Source organism: Pinus tabuliformis, chromosome 9, assembly GCF_031772625.1.
Source record: "Pinus tabuliformis cultivar Carrire ecotype Pingquan chromosome 9, CPIR1, whole genome shotgun sequence".
In the NCBI taxonomy this organism is placed as follows: Eukaryota; Viridiplantae; Streptophyta; class Pinopsida; order Pinales; family Pinaceae; genus Pinus; species Pinus tabuliformis.
In genome coordinates this window covers 1,468,982,353-1,469,009,975 of record NC_142307.1, presented here as the reverse complement: position 1 = coordinate 1,469,009,975, position 27,623 = coordinate 1,468,982,353, and the positions used below count along the sequence as shown (strand labels likewise).

Sequence of the window (27,623 nt, the reverse complement as noted above, 5' to 3'; positions counted from 1 at the left end):
TTGGATAATTTAAGGTAACAACAACTTTTTTGGGATGATAATGAAATCAATGCATTTTTGCAGAATGAAGGAAAATTCAAGAATGCTTCCATTGTTGATGATTGTGATACCGATGAACAAGAGATTGAGGTGAATCAGATTGAGGTATTACAGCTGAAGGATAACATTATTCCTAGAGGTCTCATACCTTTAGAGGAGCTTTTTGATCAAGATGATGTTCTAATAAAGCTGAGCATGGTCCCTACCGACAAAGGAGTTGAAGATGTCAATCTTGAAACAGCTGACAAGCCCAAGATTGTAAATTTATCAAATGCATTGTTTCCTGAGGTAAAGGCCCAATATGTTAGATTACTTTCTGAATTTTCTGATGTGTTTATGTGGGCTTATTCAGATTTGAAGGTGTATTACAAGGATATAATTCAGCATACTATTCCTATCACGCCGGATCAAAAGCCCTTCAAACAGAAGTTGAGAAGGATGAATCCAAAGCTGCTGCCATCCATCAAGAAAGAGGTGAACAAATTGTTCAAAGCTGGCATCATTGTTCCAATCAGGTTTTCTGATTAGATTTCGAATTTGGTCCCATTACGAAAGAAGACTAGAGAAATAAGGTTGTGCATAGATTTCTGAAACCTCAACAAAGTATCCTTAAAGGATAACTATCGACCTCCAAAGATGGACCATATTCTGCAAAAAGTAGTTGGAGCATCACAGATGTCACTACTCGATGGTTACTCAAGCTATAATCAGATCTTGGTGCATGAAAAAGACCAAGACAAAACTGTCTTCACAACACCTTGGGGAACTTTTCAGTATGCCAAAATGCCATTCGGATTGAAGAATGATGGAGCCAATTTTCAGCGAACGATGGACATCACTTTCGCTAATGAGAAGGATGTTTTCTTGGTTGTTTATTTAGATTATTTGAAGGTATCTTCTAGTTTTGATGATGAACACTTGCACCACTTAAGGATTGTCTTTTAGAGATGTAGAAGGTTCAGGATTTCTGTCAACCCCAAGAAGAGTCTTTTTGGCATGGATGAGGGTAAGCTCCTTGGTCATATCATTTTTAAAGATGGTATCTGCATTGATCCTTTAAGGGTGGAGGCAATTCAACATATAGACTTTCCGTGCAACAAAAAGGAGATTTAGGCTTTCAATGGTAAGATGAATTTCTTACGCAGATTTATACCCAATTTGGCGGAACATTTAAGTGAAATGACTAATATGTTGAAAAAGGACAACACTGTGAAATGGAATGAGGATGCCATGAAGTCATTCAATTTTGTAAAGTTTTCTTTGACCACAGCCCTAGTCTTGATTAGTCTTGATCACACTCAAGATTTCATTATATTTTCATTTGCATCCAAGCATACCATGGTTGCGGTATTGATGCAAAAGAGAGATCGGATTGAGCAACCCATTTCTCTTTTTAGTAGGACTATTTGAGATGCTACCTTATGGTATAATATCACTGAAAAACAAGCGTTGGCTCTCATAAAGCATTGAAGGATTTCAGAGTGTACATTCTACATTCACATACCATAGCATATTTTCCTAATGCAGTGGTAAAAGATGTTTTGATCCAAACTAATCCAGAGGGAAGAAGAGGTAAGTGGATAGCAGTAATGTTGGAATATGAACTGGAGATTAAACCCACTAAATTGATCAAGGGACAATTCTTAGCAAAATTGATGGCAGAATCAAATCTACATGCTCTAGACATAAGTATCATAGCAGCAATGTCAGAGGATGAGGATGGTGACTCGCTCATTCAAGTTTTAGAAATGTTTCTCCAATCATCGTGGTATTCTGATATAGTTTATGTTCTTCAGCATCTTTCACCACCTCCTGGAATGTCAAGCAGCAAAGGTAGATCACTAAAACTCAAATCATCAAAATTATGAATTTAAACAGTGCTCTCTATTGGAAAGATCCAGGAGGGGTTCTTCTTAATTGTTTGGTTGAAGACGAAGCTCAGCAGGTGATGCACAATTTTCATAAAGGTGATTGTGGTGGTCATTTGTTTTGGAAAACAACAGCTAACAAAGTGTTGAGAGCAGGATATTATTGGCCGACTTTATTTTCAGATTTGTATAAGATAGTGATGAGTTGCCATGAATGCCAAGTTTTTCAAGGAAAAATGAAGTTGCTTCCTCTTCCTTTGAAACCAATTGAAGTAAATGCACCTTTCCAACAGTGGGGACTTGATTTCATAGGGGAAATCCATCCTATATCATCAGCACAACACCGATGGATCTTGACAGTGACCAATTACTTCACCAAGTGGATTGAAGCCATTCCGACAAGGCAGGCCATGGATATGGTAATTATCCAATTTTTAGAATATAATATCCTATCTCATTTTAGTTTCCCTCACAAGATTATAAAAGATAATGCAGCAGCATTTAAGTCCAAGAAAATGGTGGAGTTTTGCAACAAGTATAATATTACATTAGGTCATTCCACAACATACTACCCGCAGGGTAATGGATTGGCCGAGTCGTCAAATAAGTCCTTGGTGAATATAATCAAGAAAATGTTGGAGGCAAATAAGAAGAATTGGCATCGAAAGCTTGTTAATGCCTTGTGGGCCAACAAAGTGAGCAGCAATAAATCCATAAGTATGTCACCTTTTGAGTTAGTTTATGGTACTGATACAATATTTCCTATGTCACTTGCAGTCCCAGTCATGAGACTACTACAGGAAGCTAGCAGCGAAGAGGATGATATTTAGCGAAGAATTAATAAAATGATTCACCTTCAGAAAACAAGAGAATAGGTTTCTCAAAATACTTTCCAGTTGCAAGAAAAGATAAAGAAGATCTATGACCGCAAAACCAAAGAAGAAAAGTTTCAGCTGGAGGATGTAGTGTTGTGGTGGGATACTCGAAATGAGGAGAAATGAAAGCATGGTAAGCCTAAAAAACTATGGAAGGGACCGTACAAAATCTCAGCCTATCGAGGACAAAATGCCTTTTTGTTGAAGGAAATGGATGGTCAGGATTGTTCAGGAGGGCCAATAAATGGTAGGCTCTTGAAGCATTATTACTTTTGAGGTTGTTTTCTGAAGTTACTACACCTCCATTATATATACCAATTTGATTTTCCTAGCAAGTTTTCAAGAAAACTATCATTTAAGCTTGGGGCCCAAAGTGAAGGCTATAAAGTTTGAATGATTAATGTCAAGTTGAGTCAATTTGGTTTATAGTCAAGTTTTGAGTCAATTTGGTTGAGAGTCAGTGTTCAGTTGTATTGAGTCATTTTTCATTTTCTTTTTTAGTTTTGACTGTATTACCCAATGGATGAGACACTTGGTCTATGATGTTCTTGACACCTCCAAGGAGCTGCCATGCCCAATAAGGCCAATCTTAGTGTCAGTATCTGCATACTTCCATCAGGGATCAAAATTCTCTCTTTGCATTTTCATTTTAGGGGTCCCATACTAAAAATTTTGCATCATTCCATTAGGTCATGACATACCAATCCACTGATAGTTGTCCTCTCTTCAGAAAATATAATTTTTTCCCTCATAGAGTATACTTGTTGATCCTTCTTCAGGTTGTCTTCAGTTATGGTTTTATGATCAATATGTAGTCATCATTTCATTAGGTCATAGGGCATGATTTCATTAAGTCTTAGGGTTTCACCACCAAGGTCAAAATTTTGATTTTAAAGTGTAAATAAAGGTCAGCAAGGGTATTAGGATGATTGATAAATCAAGCATGATGGTTTGTAAGTCATAGCTAGTGAGATATGATCTTTTAACCTAATGTAATTTTCACCTAAAAAAACTGAGTATTTTAAGTTTATTTGTATTTCATATGTAATTTTAAGTCCCTATATGTAATAATTGATCTCAGCTGCACCAAAGCATTTCTCCTTGCTGCAAGACAAAGAACACTACAAAAATCAAGTCAAATTGAGCATTTATCCACCTGCAAAGACACAAAGAAGAAAAAGGCATTAAAATAGAGTTTTAAAGAAGAACAAGAAACTTTAGAAAAGTGGGTTTTTCAAGTGAAAAATTAAAATCCACTCCTATTTAAGCCCTCACATTTCATTTTCAAATTCACTATCTTCATTTGCCAAGCAAGGAGTGAAAAGGTGAGAAAAGAAAACAAGCTTGAGTGAGTTAGAGTGAAGAAATCTCGGCGCTGCACTTTTGGCAGAGTGGTGTTGCGCTTTTGGCTGAAGCAGACTAGCGTTGCGCTTTTGCAAATAGGCGCTGTGCTTTTCTCCTGGCGCTACGCTTTTGCCCAATTTTCCTAGTGCAAATTAACATAGGTGATGTGCTTTGGTCCTAGCACTGTGCTTTTAGCAGGAGAGCCCAAAAACCTCCAAACCCTCAAGCAAACTTCAAAATTTCTCTTGCTCTCCATCATCACAAGTAAGTAGATATCCCTCACCTTGTTTTTGATTTGCAAATCTAAGTTATAAGCATCATTTTCCATGTTTAATCCCAAACCCTAAAATCTCCCTAATGATTCTTAAACCCTAAATCCCTACTATTCATCCTAGCACCCAGCCCTACAATCCTAAAATTCCCCTATCCCCATTTCACTATCACCCTATCCCTTTTCCCCTTTACCATTATTCCATATCATTCACATTCCCCTTTGTCCTTTTTCCCAAAAGAAAATCTCAAGCAAACAAAACCCTCCCTCTCATTTCCTACTCCTCCATTCATTTCCTAGCCACAAGCTCATCTTCTATCCCCTCATTCCTCATTTCCATACACCTCAAACTTGCAAACATGGACCTGGAAGACCAACACTATTAGGAGGAGAACACAATCAATGACACTTCAGCTGATAGAGCCATGCAACTGAGAAAACCACACAAGGGAGGCAAGATCATCAGAGAAGAGCCATCAAACCTTAGGGAATTGCAGGTCTCTGAGTTAGCTATCACATGCTTCAGATACCTTTGTTGCGATGAATTCTGTGAACAGGTTGAGAGAGTTCAATATCACACGGAGCTCACTAGAATTTTTGTAGCACACCTTCAGGACAATAGGGTGACTCTTGCTCGGGTAAATTTCACCATTTCATCTTCCATTATTGATCTAGAATTTATCTAGGACAAAGAATTTAAAGGTATTATAGACTCATGTGCATGGATGTGCCTATGTTACTTTATGCAATGGATTGGTAAGATTGCAAAATACGTATACACTAAGGTAGTTAGAGGAAACATAACATGACAACATGTAATACAACAAGTTTAATAATGAGTTCACCCAATACTCCTGGGCTATGTCTCCTAGTCCAACTTTCAGTGGTGGCCTTTCTATTATGTTTTCAAAGCAGAGTTCCTTTACAACAGTGAGCTCAATTTGCATCTCACTCAACAGATATGAATTAGTAGGATTTGAGTACACAGACTCTCCTTACTGGTACTTGACCTCTACTGGTCACAGTAGTACGAGCCCAATATGAAACTCATACATGACAGGCCTAAGCCGAGGAGCTCACTTGAACCTCTCAAGATTTCTCTAGAGTGCACAGAATCTATGGCTCTCTCTCTGGATCTGTCTGGCTCGATGCTACCTTCAGGTCAGCTTGGCTTCTACTCTCTATTCTTTGCTCTTAGCTTTCTATGGCTAACTAACTCCTCCCTCTCAAGCTTTCTGTGTCAGTTCATGGCTTTAAAGCTAGTCTACTTTCTATCGGTTCCTTTCCACTTCTCGGCATTCTGGTTTTCCTTCCCCTATCTGTTCGAAATCCCTTGGTTTGCATCATCATCACTGTGCAATGCTTCGTAGGGAGGTGGCCACCCGTTTCCTAACGAACTGGGTATCAGATTACTTGAATCATATTTGAATGGTCGTTAATTCCATTTAGTTCAAGATCGCCCATGAAATACAAATCGTTTGCCAACTCATCGTCCACGTCAGACTTCAAATCCCCTGTAATCTTGCTCTACAACCTTGTCAAATCCGGTCATTTATCGGGACACACCTCCGCCATTGATCTGGGCCCCCTAGATCCTATGGTCATCATGCATATCGGTTGGGAAAGTTGCATGATATTTACCTGTCTGATGCGGGCGGTTTTCTCTCTCATCTGCCAAATGTGTGTTGTTCGATGTGTGGTATCAGGCGGGACTCAATCAAAACTGCTTACCGCCTCGAGGCCTTCTGATATCCTACCGGTTTGTGGAATCTTGTGCTGCGAAACCGAATGCATTACTTTTCCACATTTCATAGAGATTTCGGGTCCGGGTGCTTCGGGGCTTTCCTTCACTGAGGGGGATGTCGTGCGATACGCGATTAACGCTTAGCTAATCACTTATTAGAATCTACCTCCATTTCTTGAACTAGCCTCCGATTTTTCCAGTTTGTGCCAGCACGCATTACCATAGGCCAATGGTCTGCACACTAGACCGAGGGTCCTCGTTGCTCCTCTCTAGCCACAACTGCAACTATCATGATGATTCCTTCTGATAGCTTGATTTTTCTGAGACTTGAATCTTTTGGCATAATTTGAGACAGTCATAAAAACTTAGAGAGTGTTTAGGATCCAATTCGAATCACGGCCTTCCCACTAGAAAATCTTTTGGACCACCAAAAGTTTATTTTTAAGCATCGATCAAGTTAGGTTATTGATTCCTCGCTTGCCCAATTTCTAACCATTTCGCACTGCTTGGCTTTGAACCTTTGAGTCCAATTCTTAGGTACTCAACATCCCTTCTGCGCGTAGTTCTCACCTTCTTGTCCAGAACTGTATCTTCCTGCAATGCATTAAGATATTCAAGCAACAGATCATCAATAGAAGGAAATTGACTCTGCTCTTCAGGATCTTCAATTAATGAAGGCTCAAATAGTCTCAAGCTATCTGCATTAACAACTGAGTAGATGTGCATGTAAGCTGGTAAATCAAGGCGAAAATCATTCTCACCAATTTTCTCAAGTATCTTGAAACGTCCATAACGTATTGGCTTCAGCTTCTTACCTTCACCTTGCATTCTGTCTTTGCTGATATACAGCCAGACTTGATCACCAACTTGGAAACTATGCTCCATTCGATGCTTGTCATGCCTTTCCTTGTACTTGGCTTGGCTCTTTTCCAGTTGTTCCTGTACTGCCCGGTGAATCTCTTGGATTTGTTCGATGAACTTGGTTGCCTTTTCCACATCACTGTGTCCATCAACTGTTATGTCTTTACCATAGACAAAATCCAAGGGAGACCTTGGTGTGAAACCAAAACAGGTCTCAAAAGGAGATCTTTGTGTAGGAGAATTCTTAGCTCAGTTGTAAGCATGTTGTACATTACATAAATGTTCATCCCAAAGCCTGGGATGCTTGTTATAGTAGCCTCTGAGCAACTGGATGACTGTACTATTGACCACTTCTATTTGGCCATCTGTTTGCGGATGAAAATTTGTACTCTTTTTCAGTCTGGTGTCCATTAATTCCCACAGACTTGACCAAAATTTCCCAACAAATCGGGTATCTTGATCAGATATAATGGAAGTGGGTAATCCAAAATGAACCCATACATGCTGAAAGAACACCTTTACAGTTTGTTCAGTTGTAATCTGTTTCTTACAAGGTATTAAAATACACATTTTGCTGAACCTATCCACAACAACATATAAATACTCATGAACTTTTCTAGATTTAGGTAGTCCTCCAACAAATTCCATGGAAACACTTTCCCAAGAATGAGAAGGGACTGGTAGTGGAGTGTACAAGCCTAGTTTTCTATTGTTGGGCTTGCTTTTAGCACACATGGTACACCCTCTTACATATCTAGAAACTATCTCATTCATTTTTGGTCAATAACAAAAAATTTTGCAGCTGTGCAACTATTTTACTTACACCAAAGTGACCTGATATTAGAGAAGTATGTGCTTCTCGAATTATCTTTACTCTTTCTATTTGAGGAATGCATAATTTTCCCAAATGATACAAGAGTTGGTCTTTAACATGATAATCCAATTCTTCTACTTGTTTTCCATGACTTAAAGTTGCATATACATCTTTAAAATCTATATCTTGAGCATACTGTTCAATGTAGCTTTCATGCAATACTGAATTATGCTTAAGCATAGTGGATGCACTTATGATCGGTTTGGACAACATATCTACAACTTTATTGTGTATGCCCTTTTTATATCTAATGACAAGATGAAACTGTTATAGAAAACCCATCCACCTATAGTGTCTTGAGTGTTGCAACTTAGTTTGTGAGTGTAAATATTGAAGTGGTTGATGATCAATATGTATAACTGTCTCTTTTCTGATTAGGTAATGTTTCCACTTTTTCACACTCTGTACTAATGCATACAATTCTTTATCATATGTGGGATAATCAACTACTGCATAATTAAATGTCTCAGAATGATAACATATGGGTTTACCGTGCTACATCAACACTGCTCCCATGGCATAGTCACTGGCATCCATTTCAGTCTCAAATGGTCTTTGAAGATTGGGCAGTGCTAGTATTGGTGTTGTACTAATCTTTTTCTTCAAGGTATCGAAGGCTTTTTGTTGCTTGCCTCCCCACTGAAACACCTTGTTCAATCCCGTTAAAGCATGTAAGGGAGCTACAATTAAGGAAAAGTTAGAAATAAACTTTCCCCAATATTGTGCTGCTCCTAAGAAGCTTCTAGGTAGCAGATTTGGGTTTAGGCCAGTTTACAATGACTGCAACCTTAGAGGAATTTATCTTCAATTCACCACCCCCTACAATATGACCCAAATAATTCAAAGATGTTTTTCCAAATTCACATTTTGAGAGCTTAACATAAAGATTATCTTTCCTCAAAACATCTAGAGTCTACTTAACATGCTTTAAATGTTCTTCCCATGTTTTACTAAATATAAGAATGTCATCCAAATATACAATGACAAAATCATCAAGAAAAGGTCTGAGTACATCATTCATTACTCTCATGAAAGTAGTAGGAGCATTAGTTAAGCCAAAAGGCATAACCAACCACTCATATAATCCCTGCTTTGTTTTGAAAGCAGTCTTCCGTGCATCTTGCTCTGCAACTCTAACCTGATGATATCCACTATGCAAGTCCAACTTGGAAAAATAAACAACTTCTTTCAACTGATCTAATAGATCATCTATGCGAGGAAGGGGATAATGATTTTTTATCGTTATCTTATTCAATGCTTGGTAATCAATGCACATTCTCCATGAGCCATCTTTCTTTCTCACTAAGACAATTGGAGACCCACAAGGCGATGTGCTAGGTCTTATGAACCCTTTCTCGAGCAGCTCCTGTACCTGCTTCTTGATTTCTGCATTCTCTAAAGTAGACAACTTGTACATTCTGATGTTAGGCAATGGAGCATCCTGTTACAAATTAATATCATGTACTATTTCCTTTTTGCATCGCAGACCTTTAGGTTCTTGAAATATTATATCATATTTTGAAACAACTTTTTCTAAATCAACTTCCTGTTTAGCATTACAACCCTCAAACACATTGGTTTTATCAGGTTTCTTTTCCTTTACAACCATCAGTAAAAATTGTTTGCATGAATTTACAATTCTTTTCATCTGCCCTGAGTTTATGAGAGTATAATTATTCTTGAGTTTATGAGCTCTTACAATATATTCGATTCCATATTTAACGTGTTGATACTTTTTTTCAGCTCTATAGAAAATAGCTTTCCTATCATACAAGTAAAGACTTCCTAAAACAATTCCACATATATCCAAAGGAACTATATCTAACTCAACCTCATCTACAAATGATGACCCAAAAGAAAACCTAAGTTTACATTGTCTAGTCACTTGTAGTTCTGCTTTATCACCTAACCAACCTAATGGATATGGCTTTTTGTGAGGTGTGGTTGGTAGTCGCAACTTCTTTACAATTGATTCATAGTTTTTAAATTTACTTGTGAGCCACTATCAAACAAAGTATCAATCTTTTGATTCGTGTAAACAACTCTAATGTGAAACAACTCATGCCTTTTCCTCTCATTTTATTCATTATCAGTAGATTATGCAGAAGTACTAGTAGATGCTTCAAAAATTTTACCTTTTATACTTGTGGCTAAAATTTTTGTTTCATCTCCTAAGTCTGACCCCAAATCTTTTTGAATAACTACAATAGTCTTCTTCTTCTTGCCCTCGAACTTCTTGGGTTTCAGCTTCGAATGCAAAATCTAGCAGTGTTCATCATCATGCCCATCCTTCTTACAGTGAGTGCATGAATATTTGGCCTTCCGTATAGTATTTGTCTTCCTCTCTTTCCATTTCTATTTTCTTTTCTCCTTATTCTTACTTGCAATGGGTTTTGATGATCCCCCAACTTCTAGGTTCACATTCTTTCCTCTAGCCTCTAGATGTGTAGCTTGAATAGATACCTCATCTATGCTAGTGGGATTAAACATGAGAATTGTGTGCCTTAAGTAGCTGTGTAGACCACCTATATACTTTAGCAGAGTTTCAGGTGAGTCTAAAGAAATTCCTAGAATCAAAGCTCTTTTCCTAAATTCTTGAGTGTAACTTTGTACACTTTTCCCTTTTAATTGTCGAAGAATTTGCCAACTCACCATGGCTTGCTGCATATAAGCTAATGGATAGAACTATTTTTTAATTACAGAAACAAATTCACTCCAGACAGAAAGAATTTTACCATGCTTATTCAAGTCAGCTTGTGTCCCGCCTTCCCACCATACAAAGGCAGTGCCTCCAAGGCATAGGCTAGCCAGCTGAATCTTGCTACTGTCTTAATCGATATTCTGCACTCTACAATAAACATCAATCTGTCTAATGCAATTATCCAGCTTCTCTGCATTCAACTCTCCATCATTTATTGGTAAATCAGATTTAACATCTAATTTAATCAAAGATGTTTTCTTTTTGTTTTTAGGGCTACTAGGAGGTGTGGGAAGTTTTTCTTCTTTCCCCTTTCCTTTAGAGTATTCATGGAGGAAGGATTCTTTTGCACCTTTATCTTGTTTGGATTTTGATGAATCTTCCTCTCTACCTTTCTTAAATTCTCTAAACATTTCCTCTACCATGGCTCTCATGGTCATGAAACTATCCATGAACTGAGGGTCTGATTCCAAGGGAGTTTCTTCTGACATTTTCCTCTTAGGATAGACTCTTCCAATTTCAGGGTTAGTTTCAATCAACTCTCCTTCTCCTAGTTTAAGCTTTGATCTAGTTAGCATTCAATAACAAAATCTAGCACAAGCTTGTCTAACTTAGTAAACTTGAGCTCTGATACCACTTGATATGGAATTTATCCAAGACAAAGAATTTAAAGGTATTACAGACTCGTGCATGGATGTGCCTATGTTACTTTATGTAATGGATCGATAAGATTGCAAAATACGTAGACACTGAGGTAGTTAGAGAAAACATAACAGAGAAACATGTAATACAACAAGTTTAATAAGAAGTTCACCCAATACTCCTGGGCTACATCTCCTAGTCCAGTTTTTAGTAGTGGCTTTTCTATTATGTTTTCAAAGTAGAGTTTCTTTACAACAGTGAGCTCCATTTGAGTCTCACTCAACATATATGAATTAGTAGGATTTGAGTACACAGACTCTCCTTACTGGTACTTGACCTCTACTGGTCACATTAGTATGAGCCAAATTTGAAACTCATACATGACAAGCCTAAGCCGAGGAGCTCGCTTGAACCTCTCAAGCTTTCTCTGGAGTGCATAGACTCTCTGGCTCTCTCTCTAGCTCTGTCTGGCTGGATGTTGCCTTCAAGTCAGCTCGACTTCTACTCTTTTTTCTCTGCTCTTAGCTTTCTGCGGCTAACTAACTTCTCCCTCTCAAGCTTTCTTTGTCAGTTCATGGCTTTAAAGCTAGTCTGCTTTCTATCAGTTCGTTTCCTCTTCTCATCATTCTGGTTTCCCTTCCCCTATTCATTCGAATTCCTTGGTTTGCATCATCATCACTGTGTAATGCTTCGCAGGGAGGTGGCCACCTATTTCCTAACAAACTGGGTGTCAAATTCCTTGAATCATATTTGAATGGCCATTAATTCTGTTTGGTTCAAGATCGCCCGTGAAATACGATTCATTTGCCAACTCATCTTCCATGTTGGACTTCAAATCCCCTGTAATCTTGCTCTACAACCTTGTCAAATCTGGTCATTTATCGAGATGCACCTCCACTGTTGATTTGGGCCCCCTAGATCCTACGGTCATCGTGCATATCGGGTGGGCAAGTTCCATGACATTTACCCGTCCGATGTGGGCAGTTTTCTCTCTCATCCACCGGACGCATGTCGCTCAATGTGTGGCATCGGGCGAGACTCAGTCAAAGCTGCTTACTACCTCAAGGCCTTCCGATATCCTACTGATTTGTGGAATCCCGCACTATGGAACCGAATGCATTACTTTTCTGCATTTCATAGAGATTTCTGGTCCGAGTGCTTTGGGGATTTCCTTCACTGAGGGGGACACCCTACGATACGCGATTAGAGCTTAGCACTAATCGCGTATCATAATATAACTCTGTTTCTCAAACTAACCTCCGATTTTGCCAGTTTGTGCCAGCGCACATTACCATGGGCCAATGGTCTGCGCGCTCGACCGAGGGTCCTCATTGCTCCACTCTGGACACAATTGCAACTGTCATGAGGATTCCTTTTGATAGCTTGATTTTTCTAAGACTTGAATCTTTTGGCATAATTTGAGAAAGTCATGAAAACTTAGATATTGTTTAGGATCCAATCCAGATCAATTATTTCAGATGCCACTAGGATTCCTAATGTAGGGGAGAACTGGTTCAAGCGCCAAGATCTAGATGAGTTCTATTATGAACCTTATATTAAACCCCAGTATAAAAATCAGGTGAAGAGACTATTTCCTTTTAGGTTTCTTGAGAACAAGTATGTCCCCATGATGAAAATCATCATGAAGTATTTCACTTGTGAGGGCAGGTTCTCCAGGCTATACACTTATCACATCAGGCTCCTCATGCATTTTACTAGGGTGAGGATGTTAAACCTCCCTTACTACTTGTTGAAGAGTGTCAACAAGATGGCTTTTATTGTCTAAAGGAATGCTTACCCTCAGCAGATGAGCAACCTTTATCATTACTCTCTGATCAAGGTCATTGTGCTTCATCATCTCAGTCTCCTTAACATCCCTTGGGAGACCTTTATTTCTCATGAGATCTTCAGAGGTCCTCAAATTCCTTCACCAGTGCCTCAAGAAATAGGAGGACCTTCTAGCCCAGTGAAAACAGATGAGGAAGCCAAGGAGACAAGAACTACTAAGGTGCCCATCTACATGACATATCAGAGGGGCACTAGGAGATTATTTGCAGTAGATAGGCAAGTGTTTTCTCCATGGGATGTGGAAGGGGCCTTGCCTTCTTCATCAGCTCATAGGCAAGTGTTTTCTCCACAGGATGTGGAAGGGGCCTTGCCTTCTTCATCGACACAATAGGTACAGGTGCAGCAGCTACACAAAGGCAAGGAAAAGATGCCAGAGCAGAGTCTTGATGATGAGGAGGAAAGGGACTTTGACTTGACTCAGCATGAGGATCGTCATGGGGTTCAAATCATTGACTTAGAGGCTCAGGACGAAGAAACCATCAAAGACATCATCATACGGGAAAGAGAAGCTCAAGTGCAAGCTTTGGCAAACAATTTGGAGACGGCCAAATACGCCATTGCATACTTGGATCAAGAAAACAAACAATTGAGTGACAAACAAGTCCTCGTGGAGCTATAAATGCTCAAGTTGGAATGACAAAGTGGCAAAGAAGCACAAGTCACTTTGACTCCTATTGAGCAGGAGATTGAAGATGATAGGGAGACTTGGCTTTAAAAAGTCAACCTACACCTTGAGAAGCTGCTACAAAAGGCCAAAAATGATAATTAGATGATCAGACACATGGCCTATCATTATAGGACTCGAAACAATATTTACAATATGAGGGTCAAGAGAATGAAAACTAGGCTAATGTGAGCCTTGAAAGGAAAGAAAGAGGAGGATAGACTTAGGATGCTAGCTGAAGCTTCCTTGGCTAATTAGAGCACATGATTATGGTTCTTCTCACCAATTTTTGGGAATTTTTGAGCATATTTTGTCATTTGCAAATTTTGGATTTCAATACATAGGAAAACTGCCTATAAGCGCAGCGCCACTAGCGCTGCGCTTTTCCTAGGGGCACCCATTGAAGAAATGGTTTACATTTTTGGATTCAAAGTGATGAGGACATGCACCCTAGCACGTTTCAATTTTTTTGGGGAAGAACTGGCCCACCAAAAGGTCAAAAAACACCTTAAAAGTGACCTTTCTGCCACTGTTTGGACACACAGAAGTAGTCTTGGGAGAATCAAGTTTTGATGGGTCAAATGAGCATCAAGTTCAGAAACTCTAGGTGTTTTGGAAAGTAGACTTGAATACCTTTCCAATGAGCTATTATGGGCTCAATTTGGATTCTGGGAAGGCCTCCAAAAGGGACCTAAAATTAGTGATGTGCTTTTGGCCAGTAGCGCTGCGCTTTTGACAGTTTTGCTCAGGGTTTATATTTTTCCAGTTTTTTGACTGTAATCATGGATTATATCTCATGGTGGATGATTTGGTATTGTAAATGATTACTTGGCATGTAATTATGATAGATAAATAGTGATAGAGGGTAGATTCATTTCTATAGAAGTTAGTTTGAGCTCAAATGAATCAGTTTTTCACTTTTAGAGGCAAGTTGTTGATGATGCCTATATTCCTATTTCTTGTTCAGTATTAGTTAGATTAGCTCCTCATCTTAGGGATTCGACCCTTGAGGATGGGAGGATATTGAAATCATGTCTATATCTTCTTCTTCTTTCTCATTGTAAAGGGTTGGACTCAGCTAGATGCTCAGACATTGATTGTACACCTTTTGTAAGCAGTTTGGTAGGAAATTAATAAGATTTGCAGCTATTTTTATGGGATCCCTGTAGTATGGAGTTCTAGTACAGTTTATTCTTCTGTGATTATATTTTTATATGTTTTATGTATTCCATATAACATTTCATTGCTTCTAGTTGAATGTTTTCAAATTTGATAGGTAGAATCCATTGTATCAGTGCTCTGCCTTGGGAAACCATTCATCATTTCATGTTTTCTGTAGTCCAAGAAGGATCCATAGTTGTCACATGCCCTTATTAGCTTCTCACCAGTCTTAAAAATCTCACCCCATCAAGCCCAAGAGTGTTAAAGCCTCTGCCTACCTTGCCCCATAGAACACCCTGCATTTCTAACCTAATTTCCCAAACCTAAACTACCTAGCTCCTCCTGATCTGGAAAAACTCCTTCAAAATCCAATCAAAATTTCGTGCTACTATACCTAACCTAAAATCCTTTACCTGATCTTGTCATCTTGACTGAGATCCTTACGGAGAGAGACCTCTCCTAGCCTCGTAGGGATAACTACATGGCTAAGCTTGGTTTGTGGTTACACTAGGATTGCCTCCCTTCAGCCTGAGGTCAATCTAGGTGATAACACTTTCTTCACTAAAGGAACCATCAAAATGAAAATATGTATTATCATTTATATTAGTGAAACTATCTTGATCATTTTCCTTATCCTTGCCTTTTAATACAGTAGGTTTCCTAACCTCATCAGTCTAATGGATGTGAAATTGGCACAGACTACCTAGTTATGGAAAAGGTATATAACTTGGATTTGTATCTTGGACAATGTGAGAAAGGGAACCAGGCAAGAAAATCCAAGCATTGCTTCCTAGATGCAATAATGTAGCCAGCTTGGGCAAAAGAAGGATGTTTTTGTAAGTGCAGGGAACAAGTTTGCATGAATCTCATGCTATGGAAGAGATGTTTCACCAACATCATGCTTTATAGAACTACCTTGAGACTTTTCTAATTCAATACCCTTAGGCCTAGGTAAATCAAGTAATACAATGTGTTCTCCTTCTTTCAAAATTTGTGGGGCATGATTTCCTTCATCCAAACAAACACCAAATAAATAAGGTTCTAAAATATTTTTGAGCATATGTTCTCGATGTCAAAAATCGTAGCTTAAGTCACATTTTCCCATGTCAAGTACACAGTTTTCCACCAACGATATAATGTTTCTATCAACAACTAGAGAATGAAAAATAACCTGCACAGATGGATTTGCTTGATGAGATGAACCATCTATATATTACTTATTTAACATTCTATAGAAACATTACAACCAAGCTACCAAGTGCATTTGATAGTGTGAACTTGGACTATGGTATATAAACATTCAATAATGAAAGATTGATAACAATACATAGGATATACAAATCAAGAATATTAATGACTTGTTAAATCGCAAATGATTTTCCAAATCACGCATGTCCATCTTTCCAAATATATCATGAGAGAATGTTTGAACACATACAAGAAAACTCTAGAATCCAGATGGTATAAAGACATCCATTATATTGGGTTCATATAAAGGTACATATAAAAAAAACTCCTTTGTTTCCTGTTGTTACTCTTATGTAAGAAAAAGGGGATGGAAATACAAATGCGATTGGCCAAGGAACCATGCACGAGAGGTGCTACAAAGAACTTCACGTTGGGACACATATTGTAGGAACCTTACTTACATTTCTCACATCACCAGCACAATATTACATGCTCCAAATCTACATGATCACCAGGAGCCAAGTGTCTCACTTCATTTCCGACCTCCTCAATCATTCTAGCATACTCATGACCAATCACCATTGGTTGTTTTACGATAAATTCTACACACCATAATGTTTGAAACCAAAACCAAGAAAGCTAGTTTTTTAAGTAAAATTGTCGATTGCTAAAGAAACTTCCATGAGCTAAACACCCTTAAACTTAAACATATAACTACCCTAAGTAAAAGAATTAAAACTACCACAACGGATTATTATCCATAAAATCACAAATTCCTAAACAAGGTCTACCTTTCCAGCTAGCACACGAGGAAGTTAGAAGTTGGTAAAGAGAACGTCACACTGTAGAAGGAACATGCACGTAATAGCCATTGAGTTCCTTTGTCAATTGCCTTCAACCATCATGAATAGGCTTGGAGTCTCTTATAATAGGTTTCCATACATCATTCTCTTTGAAAATGATATATGACCAATCTAGATCTATCTTAACTTCAACTTCATCTTAATCAAGAAGAGGCATCAAATCTTTGGACATGTAAGCCCTTTTGATGAAGTAAAAATAGTTCTATAAAAAAATACACCTAAAATAATTCCATCCCTACTCCTACTTGATAAATATGGGATTAACTTTTGCTACTTGATAGATCTAGGATTAAGAAGTTAAGACATATCTATCTCTCTCTATATGTATTTAATGTGAAAAGTAAACATAACACCAATGTTACACTCATTCATGACTACACTTATAACTCATCCCCATACTATACTGCATATAATACATCCCCATATTGGACTCTAAAATGTGCATCTAGATACAAATAATGTTAAACCCATTTGAAAGAAAACTTCTCCTACTAGGCTATATGATACACCTTCTAGGACAACCAATGTTACAGTCAATCACTCCTGACACAACTCCCCCATACTAGGTAATATGATATGTCCTTGGGCATAACATTACACTCACTCAAGCGTGACACAGTTCCCCATACTGGGTTGTAGACTGGTCTGTTTGTTCTCTACTTGAATCTACAATTGGAGGATCTAGATATTTTTTTCCTCGCAACACCCTTAGACAGGCAAGCCTACCCGAAGGGGCCTCGCGCCTAGTTGACAAAAATGTCAAGCCTTGACCCTGATATACCCAAGGATAACTGAACTTGCACCTCATGACAAAGGGGTAATGACTTGGTAGGGGCTTCATCCAACTAGGCTACCCATCAGGGCTAATTGGAGGATCTAGATATCCTACTAGTGAATCTGATTCTAACCCTATAGTGATAGATGTGACTCACTAGGAAGTCCTATCACACTATGGGATATATCCTAGGACTTTAGGGGTGGCCTTAATTATTAGACATATAGAGCTAGGTACTTTTTGAATAGATAGGATGTAGATATCTACCATGATATAGGGTATTTCAGGATCTCAATCTTAAAGGAGTAGAATGTGCATACAACTTTAATTAGTGAACGTAGTTCCCCATGCTTGAATGTAGAATGTGCATCTAGCTGCAATTAGATGACATAATTCCCCATGTTGCACTGTAGAATGTGCATCTAGCCGGAATTAGTTGGAAAACATAATTTTTACTCAATTGATATTAGATCATCCAAAAATATATACTACATATTAGATCATCCAAATAATACATAGTACATATCCATTGATTGATTGATCCTTATTTTAACCTACTTTAATATCTACATGGCCTATAAACAATTCCCCTACACCTTGGTGATGAATGTTCAATATCTAATACAAAGACCTTCATATTACTATTATGTGTAAAATGAAAAAAAGAGATACATTATCCCTTTCTTGTGGAAAGCACATCAAAACCCCCTAAAACTAGTTTTATTGTGGTTATCTAACTATTCCCTTTATTTGCAGTGGGTGCAATGAACTGCACAAATATAACAACTACATTTAACGTATCAATAAACAGAGGTAGGAAATCCATTCACAAAAAAAGAGTATCTTATAGGTTGAAATTCCATTTCACAATTTGCAGAAAATTGGGGGACTATCCATTCATAACTAAGAAACTTATAAGTGATGTGTTCAACCAGACCTTAAATCCCAAAATTCTAGATCAAATTATGAATAAATTCAATTTTATATTAGAGGATGTCCTATAGATCTGACAACTCTTAAACTATGTTAAAAGCATACATAAACAAAACATCATACCCTCAAATAGTGGAAATATCTACCATAGATACCCACATCCTTCATGCACACCTTTGCATCATGAGGGTCTGCAACAACATGCATTTAAATATACATTAATTAATTAATCTCTCCAAGGTTCCCACGAGATAGAATGACAAGCCAAGAAAAAACTAAGTAGTGACTTACCAGGAGGCAAAAGTTTAAAGGGTTGGATGAAGAGTGTTTATTTCAGTGAGCCATGGAGCCATATTACCACCTTCCCCATTTTCATTACCTTGAAACATTTCTCCCTTCCCTATTTTTTCTCCTTTGGTTAGATGATCAATTCAAGATAGATAGGCACAAAAGATTATATCTGATCAAAAATTTATAAAAGAACCTTGGAAAATTTTCTCCAAAATCTAGCTAAATTGATTTGGGATAAGTATTTTTTCAAGTCCATCTCAGGCCCAGACTTCGCAAAAATCTAGAAGCGCTGACTGAAAATAGACTCTTGACTTACTCTGGACTAGAGATTTCTCCATACACTCTCATACTCCCACAAATTTCTCCATCATACCTATTTTTTTCCCTCTGCTTGGCCAGTTATAAATAATTCCCTATAATACACATATTGATAAACAATATATAAAAACCATTTACCCTCTATTATATGCTCAATATATGATTTTGTGTTTTCCTCATTTTTTCTGCCCCAATATGGATGCACATGGTATGGTATCTCGTTGTTAGTGAAGCCCTCATGGTGTCAGGCCATATTTGACATATAAAAAACTAAGACTTGAATACATCATAAAAGCATAAGCCCTTTTCACTGGGCTGAAGCAAAATTGAGTAGATAGAATGAAAGAAAGCTAATAGATAATACTTTTTAATTATTTTTAGAGAAATACATTTGCATGGGATCCTTTTGCCCGAACTTGATGGGTCTGGTGGATCCTCATTATCAAATTCGCTAGGATATGCCCCTTAACTTGAGAAAGATGACCATCAATTTTTTTCCAAGCAAAAGCGTTGATTCCTTAACATTCTATTGATATCTTCTAAGGCGGTGAAGACATTATACCACCCCACTTGTTTTTCCTTTAAGACAAGCCCCAACATGGTTTTCATTTTTCAATGTAAGGCGACAGAGTTTATATATTGTTTCTTCCTTCCCTTAGTGTGCCCAAGGTTAGGAATAAAAGTAGACATATCCTCTAATATTTTTGAATCAGAGTGGGATTATTTCTCCACCCCAACTTGAGTTTCTAATTTACGTGTCTCTTTCCTTATTTCTAGCAGAAATGCATTAAAGTGTGTGACAACCAATTCATGAGCAAAAATCCTTGCTCCTTTCTACCCCTATGGATTGTTGCCCCCTCCCTGATGCCTACAGTGCATTTTCTGCCTAAGAGAGATGTTTGAAACTGGGTGGGCACACCTGGAGCAGCTATTATAAATGCATCTACATGCAAAAAATAAGAAATGAAAGTAGACACATCCATGTTAGAGATAGAGCTCCAACCCACTAAATCATCCCTAAAACTCGTGACATGGACCTTAGACCCGCGGGAATCACTTGGGTGTTGTATAATAGTCACAGAAACCTCTTAAAAGGTCCCCTTCCCCAACACCATTAAATATATGCCCAAACACACACATTACATTGAACCGAGGTCGCAGAAAACTCTTAGACACCTAGGAAGCCAAAACCAAAAAATCTTCTAGCCCAAACCTTACAATTCATTAGACAATGCTCACTAAATCTATCACAAAATTTAGCAATAGAACCAACATTACAAATGTAAGGAGATTCCTAAGAAAAAGATGAAAACTTGTTGCCAAAACCTTGTGAATCCAACAAATAGACTAAATCTAAAGACCCCAACATATAGAAATCAAACCTACAACCTAAGACCTTACCCAAACACATAAGTCAAAAAAAATTGTCAGGGAATGGGAGGAATCAACCTGAATTCTAGCGCAGGGGGTTGAAAGTGAAGTCCACACCATCCCACCACATGCTAAGGTTCCAAGCTTCAAACTAGAGACCTGAACACCAAAGGCAGTTCATTTCTGCCACCAACACCCTCGCAAGACGAAGAGCCCTATCTTTGTTTCATTACAACAGACACAAACTAGAATACGAAGCACCATTCACCACCGACTAGGTCAGAAAGCACCCATAAGGAGGCCAAGGACCTAGCCTCGCCTCCTCCCCTCAATCCACCACTAACTACTCTGCAAGACATCATTTGGACAGGTTTATAATAAGTTCAGGCCATTTGGGGTTTTGCATGTGAATGCATGCAAGGGGGTGGTTGCATCCCCTCCTTGTAAATGCACATCACGTCTAAGGGTGGTAGGCACAACCCCCCAAGTCTCGTCATTACTCACATTAACACTCCCATAGGGGAACGTTATTGCACAACTAATAAAATAAACTATTATAGATATTCTAGGGTTGAGTAAATAATGTTTGGAAAAAGAAAAAATAAGAATATATATATATATGGAAAATCTATTATAACTTAGTTGTTAAACTAGTAGAGGGGATATCCATCACTAGTTGCTATTAGTGAATGCAATTTGACTCATCATTGTTATTCAAGGAAAACCACACCACCTAAAATTACCTGTTAGTGGTTCCTAATGCCTCTAAGTCTTGGGTGGTTACATCCAAAAAAATTCTTTTTAGCAAACCTAAAGTTTTAAGAAATACTCCAAGCCAAAATTTTAAAACGTACTCTAGGCCAAATAAATATTTATAATTATATAACTATTGTTTGAAAAATACTTTTAAATTATTAATATTAAAAATTAATGTTAAGAAAATATACTAAATTCTTAATTTTAAATTATTAATATTAAAAAATAATGTTAAGAAAATATACTAAATTCTTAATTTTGATGGATATAAAAATTTCCAACCCCATATATATAGGTTAGCTAGAATTATTTAAATCATTGACTTTGTATACCTAGAATATTTATAAAAAAGAATAAGTAATAAAATTGAGTTGTCTATAGTTCGATTATTTTTTGGAGTTTTTGTTGCGGAAATCCGGTGGAAAAATTTGAGGTGAAATCTTGATTTGTGCTATTTAAACTAGTTTGTTGACTTTATATATGGATTCAACACCATAAAAAACCCTTAGGGCACTTCTATTGTGCAGGGTTTATCCATTGAACTTGTGATTTCAATGAATTCCCACCCAATTTTAAAGAAATTAAGCTAGAAAAATCCACAAAAAGACTTCCAAAAAACACACTAAAAACATCAATAAAATCTATCCACACTTACCATTTAAGTAACATATTCTAATAAAAAAACCAAAACAGAATTTATAAATGGACGACGTATTGGAAACTTTAGGTATCTAGGTATAACCACAAGGACGGTAGGTCCATTATCGAAATTTTGTATCAAAACTTTGCCATATACATATTTGGTAGATTAGCTGGACCCCAGCCTAATGTTTTGATATAATATATATTCACATTTTCGATTATTAGAAAAAAAAATAACGTGATATAAAAATTCTCCGAAAAAAACCATTTATCATTTAGACAAATTTTAAACCTAAAAATACAAAACGTCAAAAGTTGAATTGACTAAGTGAGAGACTCATCAATACCAATAAAGGGTACGTGATTTTTCCTTTGGTTTTCAATGTACTATCAACGAATTTAAGACTCCTAGTGTAGCGTACATTACTACTAGCTGGCCGGTTGCCGACCAATCTCCTCCTTTCAATTGCCTTCTCCGAAAATACAGGTTGCAACTGGCAAGCGAGATTGAACATGCAGCTCATAACGCCGCCACGTCACTGTCTGTTCTCCTCATGGAATTTCCATAACAATTCCGCGCAGTGGATGGTCAGTTTCAGATTGCCACACCGACCACGGTTGGCACCGTAAGACTATTTGACTTTCTAAATAATTATAAATTATAAAACTATTTATTTATCTTTTATCATAAAAATCGAACATAAACCTTAATCATTACAACTATAATACCAAAAATATATCTAATAGCTTTTGAACCAAATTTACTTGTATGACTCCACAAAAACCTAAACTCCAAAATGCAAGGACCTACTCAAAAATATCCCCTTGGAATTTAAATCCAGGTAAAGTTTATGCATTCAAATTCAAAACTAGTCAGGTAGGTCAAGATACATTTAATGTCGTCGTCATGTCTAGGACCTCCATCCCCACAGACAGACCTATCTATTTAGCGCGCTTCTTCTCATCTGTTTATCATTGTCTTTGCCTTCCTCCTTTCAGGTCCAGGATCCACAGGTTTCGAGATCTGCTGCACGGACCGTGACAACAAATATTAGCGGCAAGGCAAGCAATAATAAGCTGAATTACTCGTAATATTATAATATCATATTTCGAAGCTAAGAGATGTAGTGTGAGAAGAAGTCTGATTTGGTGTGCAATTGTTGTGCAGATGAGCGATCTGTCTGGTTGGAAGGAAGAGACCTCTGCTTGCAGTGGTTGCAGGATCCAGAGAAAAAAATGTTCAGATAAATGCGTACTCGCGCCATATTTTCCGCAGAGCGAACCCCAGAAGTTCATATCGGTACACAGAGTGTTCGGACATGGCCGCGTCGTCAAATTACTACAGGTTTGTTACGGCACAACATTGCATATTTGAAATGCAAAAATATTGTTTGGACTATTATCAATTCCCTAAAGTTAAATTAATCTCCCACCTTGGTCCAACTTTTGAAATAAATTAGTGGAATCCCTAAGTGTGGGAGGAATCATGGTATTTCTATTGAATCTCTAATTTTGATTCAGGGGATTTTAGTTATTTGTTTGGAAAGTTTATTAATATTTAAGGGTTTTGGTGTAACTGTAAATTTTTTTATTATTAATTTTCACAATAGAGATATTAGAATTGGACGAATCAGGACATCTCTATAGAATCTATAATTTTCACTCTGGGGATCTACTATAATTTTTACTCTGGGATCTACTTACCTAATTACAATGATGTAACTGCAAATCTCTTCACTAATAATTTTTTCTTTGAGAACCCTAAAAATCCTAATTAAGGATTTGAAAAATTTACAGCCAACTATAACTTTTGGTGTAACTGAAAACCTCTACACTAAGAAATAGTAAACTCATTGAGAGCGTGCTCGCAGTTTCTACTTTTGTTCTCTTACAATCTTCCAGCTTTAAAATTAAATGTAAAAAGTATATGTGATTAAGTGGTTGATTGTGTGAATTTTGGATAGGAGCTTCCGGCCGAGAAGAGAGGTGATGCTGTAAGCAGCATGGTGTACGAAGCAGAAGAAAGAATTCGAGATCCTGTCCATGGCTGTGTAGGAGTTATCAATGATCTCCAGAGAAAATTAGCAGAGCTGCAATTGCAACTGGAGTCCACACAAGTAGAGCTCGCTAACATTATCGCCGAACATGGCAATCTCTTAACACTGCTTACAGGATATGAGCCCTATGGTTCGTATCCCAATTTTTACAGCGCCCCACTTCAAGAGTTTGAAGACACGATTGTGAACTCCAGTGCTGTAGACAATGACGATCCAGTGCCGTTATGGGTAAAATTTTGAGGTGATGACGGTTGTATGTTTTAACAGTCGAATCGCTGAGTGATGCTGTGTGGAGGTGGGATTATGGATCCCTGATCAGATAAATAAACGAGTAGTAAGTAAATTAGTTATATGAAAATCTTTAAATTAAATAATGGTTAAAAGTTATATCTTAAATTAAAAAAACTACTATATTTTGTTCCAACCAGAAGGATAATATATGCTTGTTTTATTGATGAATGTCTATTTATTCACCATTCATTGCAAATCCAAACTTGATTGTAGATTTAAGTTTTTGCCAGGCTTGGCCATAATGCTAACAATTTACTATCAGTCATTGATTTTCACTATGCGGTTAACCTCTCCACTGATTTGAATCTACAAAGTTTACACATTACCAATTACGTCGCAGCTGGGCTTTACAGTGATTGGAATCTACAATCGCAGTTGGGCTTTCTGGTGGTAATATTTAGATGTAAGATTATTAAAACAAAACAAAATCATTCTTTGTTTCTAAAAATAAAAAAACAAAAAAATTTATATAAAAATAATAACTTATATCATTTCATTAGATCAACGTTCGAGACCATATATATATATATTAAGATTTTGGTTTTTTTTTTTTTCCCTTTCGCATTAATCCATTTGATGTATAGGTTTTGAGACAATTTCATTTATGGGGTTCTACAATATTTGTTGTTTCCTTATTACTATCTAAGTGATCTAAGTTCTCGTAATGTAATCAATATAGTTCAAGACTATATATATATATATAAAGATTTTGGTTTCAATGTTTAGATCAAGAATTTGTTTTTTCTTCTTTTCTTTTGCACATTAATCTATTTGATGTATAGGTTTTGAGACAATTTCATTTATGGTGGTTCCACAATATTTGTTGTTTCCTTATTACTATCCAAGTGATCTAATTCCTTCCAATGTTTATGCCTGCTCATTGCATAGTGAAGACCAATGATGTGCCTCTTACGTCTCCCTTCAAATGTTGGTCCTATCCAAGTGATCTAATTTCTAGCAATGTTTATGCTTGCTCATTTCATAGTGAAGGCCAATGATGTGCCTCTTACATCTCCCTTCAAATGTTGGGCCCCGATGTCTCAGGGATGACATGGGGCTACCTAAGGATTAAGGACTTGATTTGGCTATAGATGTCTTTGGTTATTGCATGTGGGTTTGTTTTTCAACTAATGAATTCATAGAACCATTTCATATTTTGCATCTTGCTAGGCATGGACCTTATGCATGGGATTCAGGGGGGAGAGATCACTTCAGAAGGAGGACAAGAAGTCTAGAGATGATTGAGATGTTGACAAATCCTACAACAAGAAAGTTGTGTGTTCGTAGTCTAGTGGATGTGAATAAACTATGTTGTTTCAATTGATGAGGATTTTTTCCAACAACTCTTTAGTGAGATCTATTTAACCATATATGCGAGAAAAGGCAACAATAACCTTCTCAAGCCTATCTATATCTACCTTAATGAAATGGCTAAGTGAATTACCCAGATCAGCTAAGGTGTTGAAGAGTCTTACCCCAACTAGAGTGACCAGATCTGACACAGAAAGAGGGTTAAAAATAGGAAATCATTGCTTGAAGAAGCGCTAAGAATAGCCCCAAAAGATCATTTAATGATCTTGAAGATTTTTGAAGTGTACTACAAACAAACACTTTGAAAAAAAAAAGATCAATATTCGGTGACTAGGTTTGGTGCACCCATTCTAGAAGCGCACTTGCCAAAGGCCATAATCCATTAAAATGAAAAGTAATGGCATGTTGCAAATAATCTATGCGAGTACTAGTAGGTTGAAGACTTTTCACTTTGATAGTTGGATTCTCTTCTTCCTAACCCACAATGAAGGCTAGAATCGAGAGATCTTTAAGAGTTGTATGTGAAAACCTTGGCTTTAAGACATCCTCAAAGTATCTACCATCCCAACTTCTAGCTCCACTGTTTAATCTTGAAACCAAGAAGAATGTATTATCCTTGGCTATGTCATAATCTTTAAACGATTTCCATTCTTAAACCTATCTTCCTCTATGGACGAGTTGCATAAGGCGTAGGGGATTCCGGTTCAATCATGGATTATGTCTATGAGCATAGAGACAATATCGGAAACATTCTCCTAAATTTAGAAGAAATCCCCAGAGATTGGCCTCACAAAGATGGAAAAATTCAATACATCTAAAACAATTGCTAGGTCCCTATAATACTAGTGTATTCCCCTTATTTTTATTGTTAGTATAGCCCCCTATTGTTATTGTTGCGCCCATGTATTCCCCATGTTGTTATAGTTGTTCCCCATAGAAACGAAATATTGTTATTGTTGTGCCCTTACATTATTATTGTTATGTATGCTCTCATGATATTATGACACCTTAGACTCCTATATATACCAAGGAGGTCTTATCATTTGTATCATCCAATAATTGTTCATTTATATGATGTAAATGAGGTTGCCCCCTCGAATAGGCTCTTTATGAAGTTGTAGATCTATCTTTTCTTCTATTTTGTGAGTTGGTTGCATAACATTTGGTATCAGGGCTTTGGATTCTTGGGTTTCACATCTTCAAACGGGTCATATTGGAATTTTCACTATAACGTTTTTCTATGAGGCTCCAGAAGCTAAAATTGCAACCACGTGGAGCCGAAATATTCATGAAATTTGTGTACTAATTTCAGATCTTTGTTCGATATATTTTTGGAGATATGATCCAAGTTAGGGTTTATGCAGACTCTAGAATTCCATCTCAAATGGGTGACCTACGGAAAATAATCATAACTTTCTCTCTGAGAATCGAATTTAAATGGACTATAATTTTTGGGGTATCATTTACAGAGTCGAATGTTGAAACAATGACACGTGACACTTTGTAGAAATTCTCTCTACTGAACAAGTCTATAATCAGGTCATCGTGGGAGATTGGGAATAAAGCTTTCTTCAGGAATCTAATCTCGATCTCACTTGTGGCATTGGAAATAAGACTTGGAGAGCTACTACAAGACAAAATTTCAAACCTTGGGAGGATAAAATTGTAGAGATAAAATAGTTTCAATGTCGTCCTCCTAAAAGCAAGAAAAATGTGTGTATTTTTATTTTTTTTGCATAACTTTTGTTTAAAAAAATTGTTTGAAGTGATTCAAAGGGTATAGTGAAGCATATATATCATTGTTTGATTTGAAAATTCCTCTAAGGAAAAAAATAGATACACCTTGTAAGAAACCAAACAACTCTACTATGACACATGAAGAAGACGAAGAAATGCAACATGATATATCAAAATTACAAGAGTAAGTGCAACAAATTT

The 27,623-nt window shown here is 37.2% G+C and overlaps 1 protein-coding gene and 1 pseudogene across 1 annotated transcript; one reads left to right on the top strand and one right to left on the bottom strand.

Annotated features, from left to right (window-relative positions):
- The window catches only part of LOC149154148 (sorbitol dehydrogenase pseudogene), a 38,970-nt pseudogene extending 19,924 nt beyond the window's left edge, over window positions 1-19,046 (bottom strand).
- Window positions 235-24,363, top strand: LOC149154147 (LOB domain-containing protein 1-like). The gene is made up of 4 exons (XM_089444060.1): window positions 235-399; window positions 23,026-23,088; window positions 23,195-23,371; window positions 23,991-24,363. Exons 1-4 carry the CDS (start codon window positions 235-237, stop codon window positions 24,321-24,323), a joined length of 738 nt encoding a protein of 245 aa, XP_089300186.1. The 3' UTR covers window positions 24,324-24,363.
- Window positions 24,364-27,623: the final 3,260 nt, after the last annotated feature.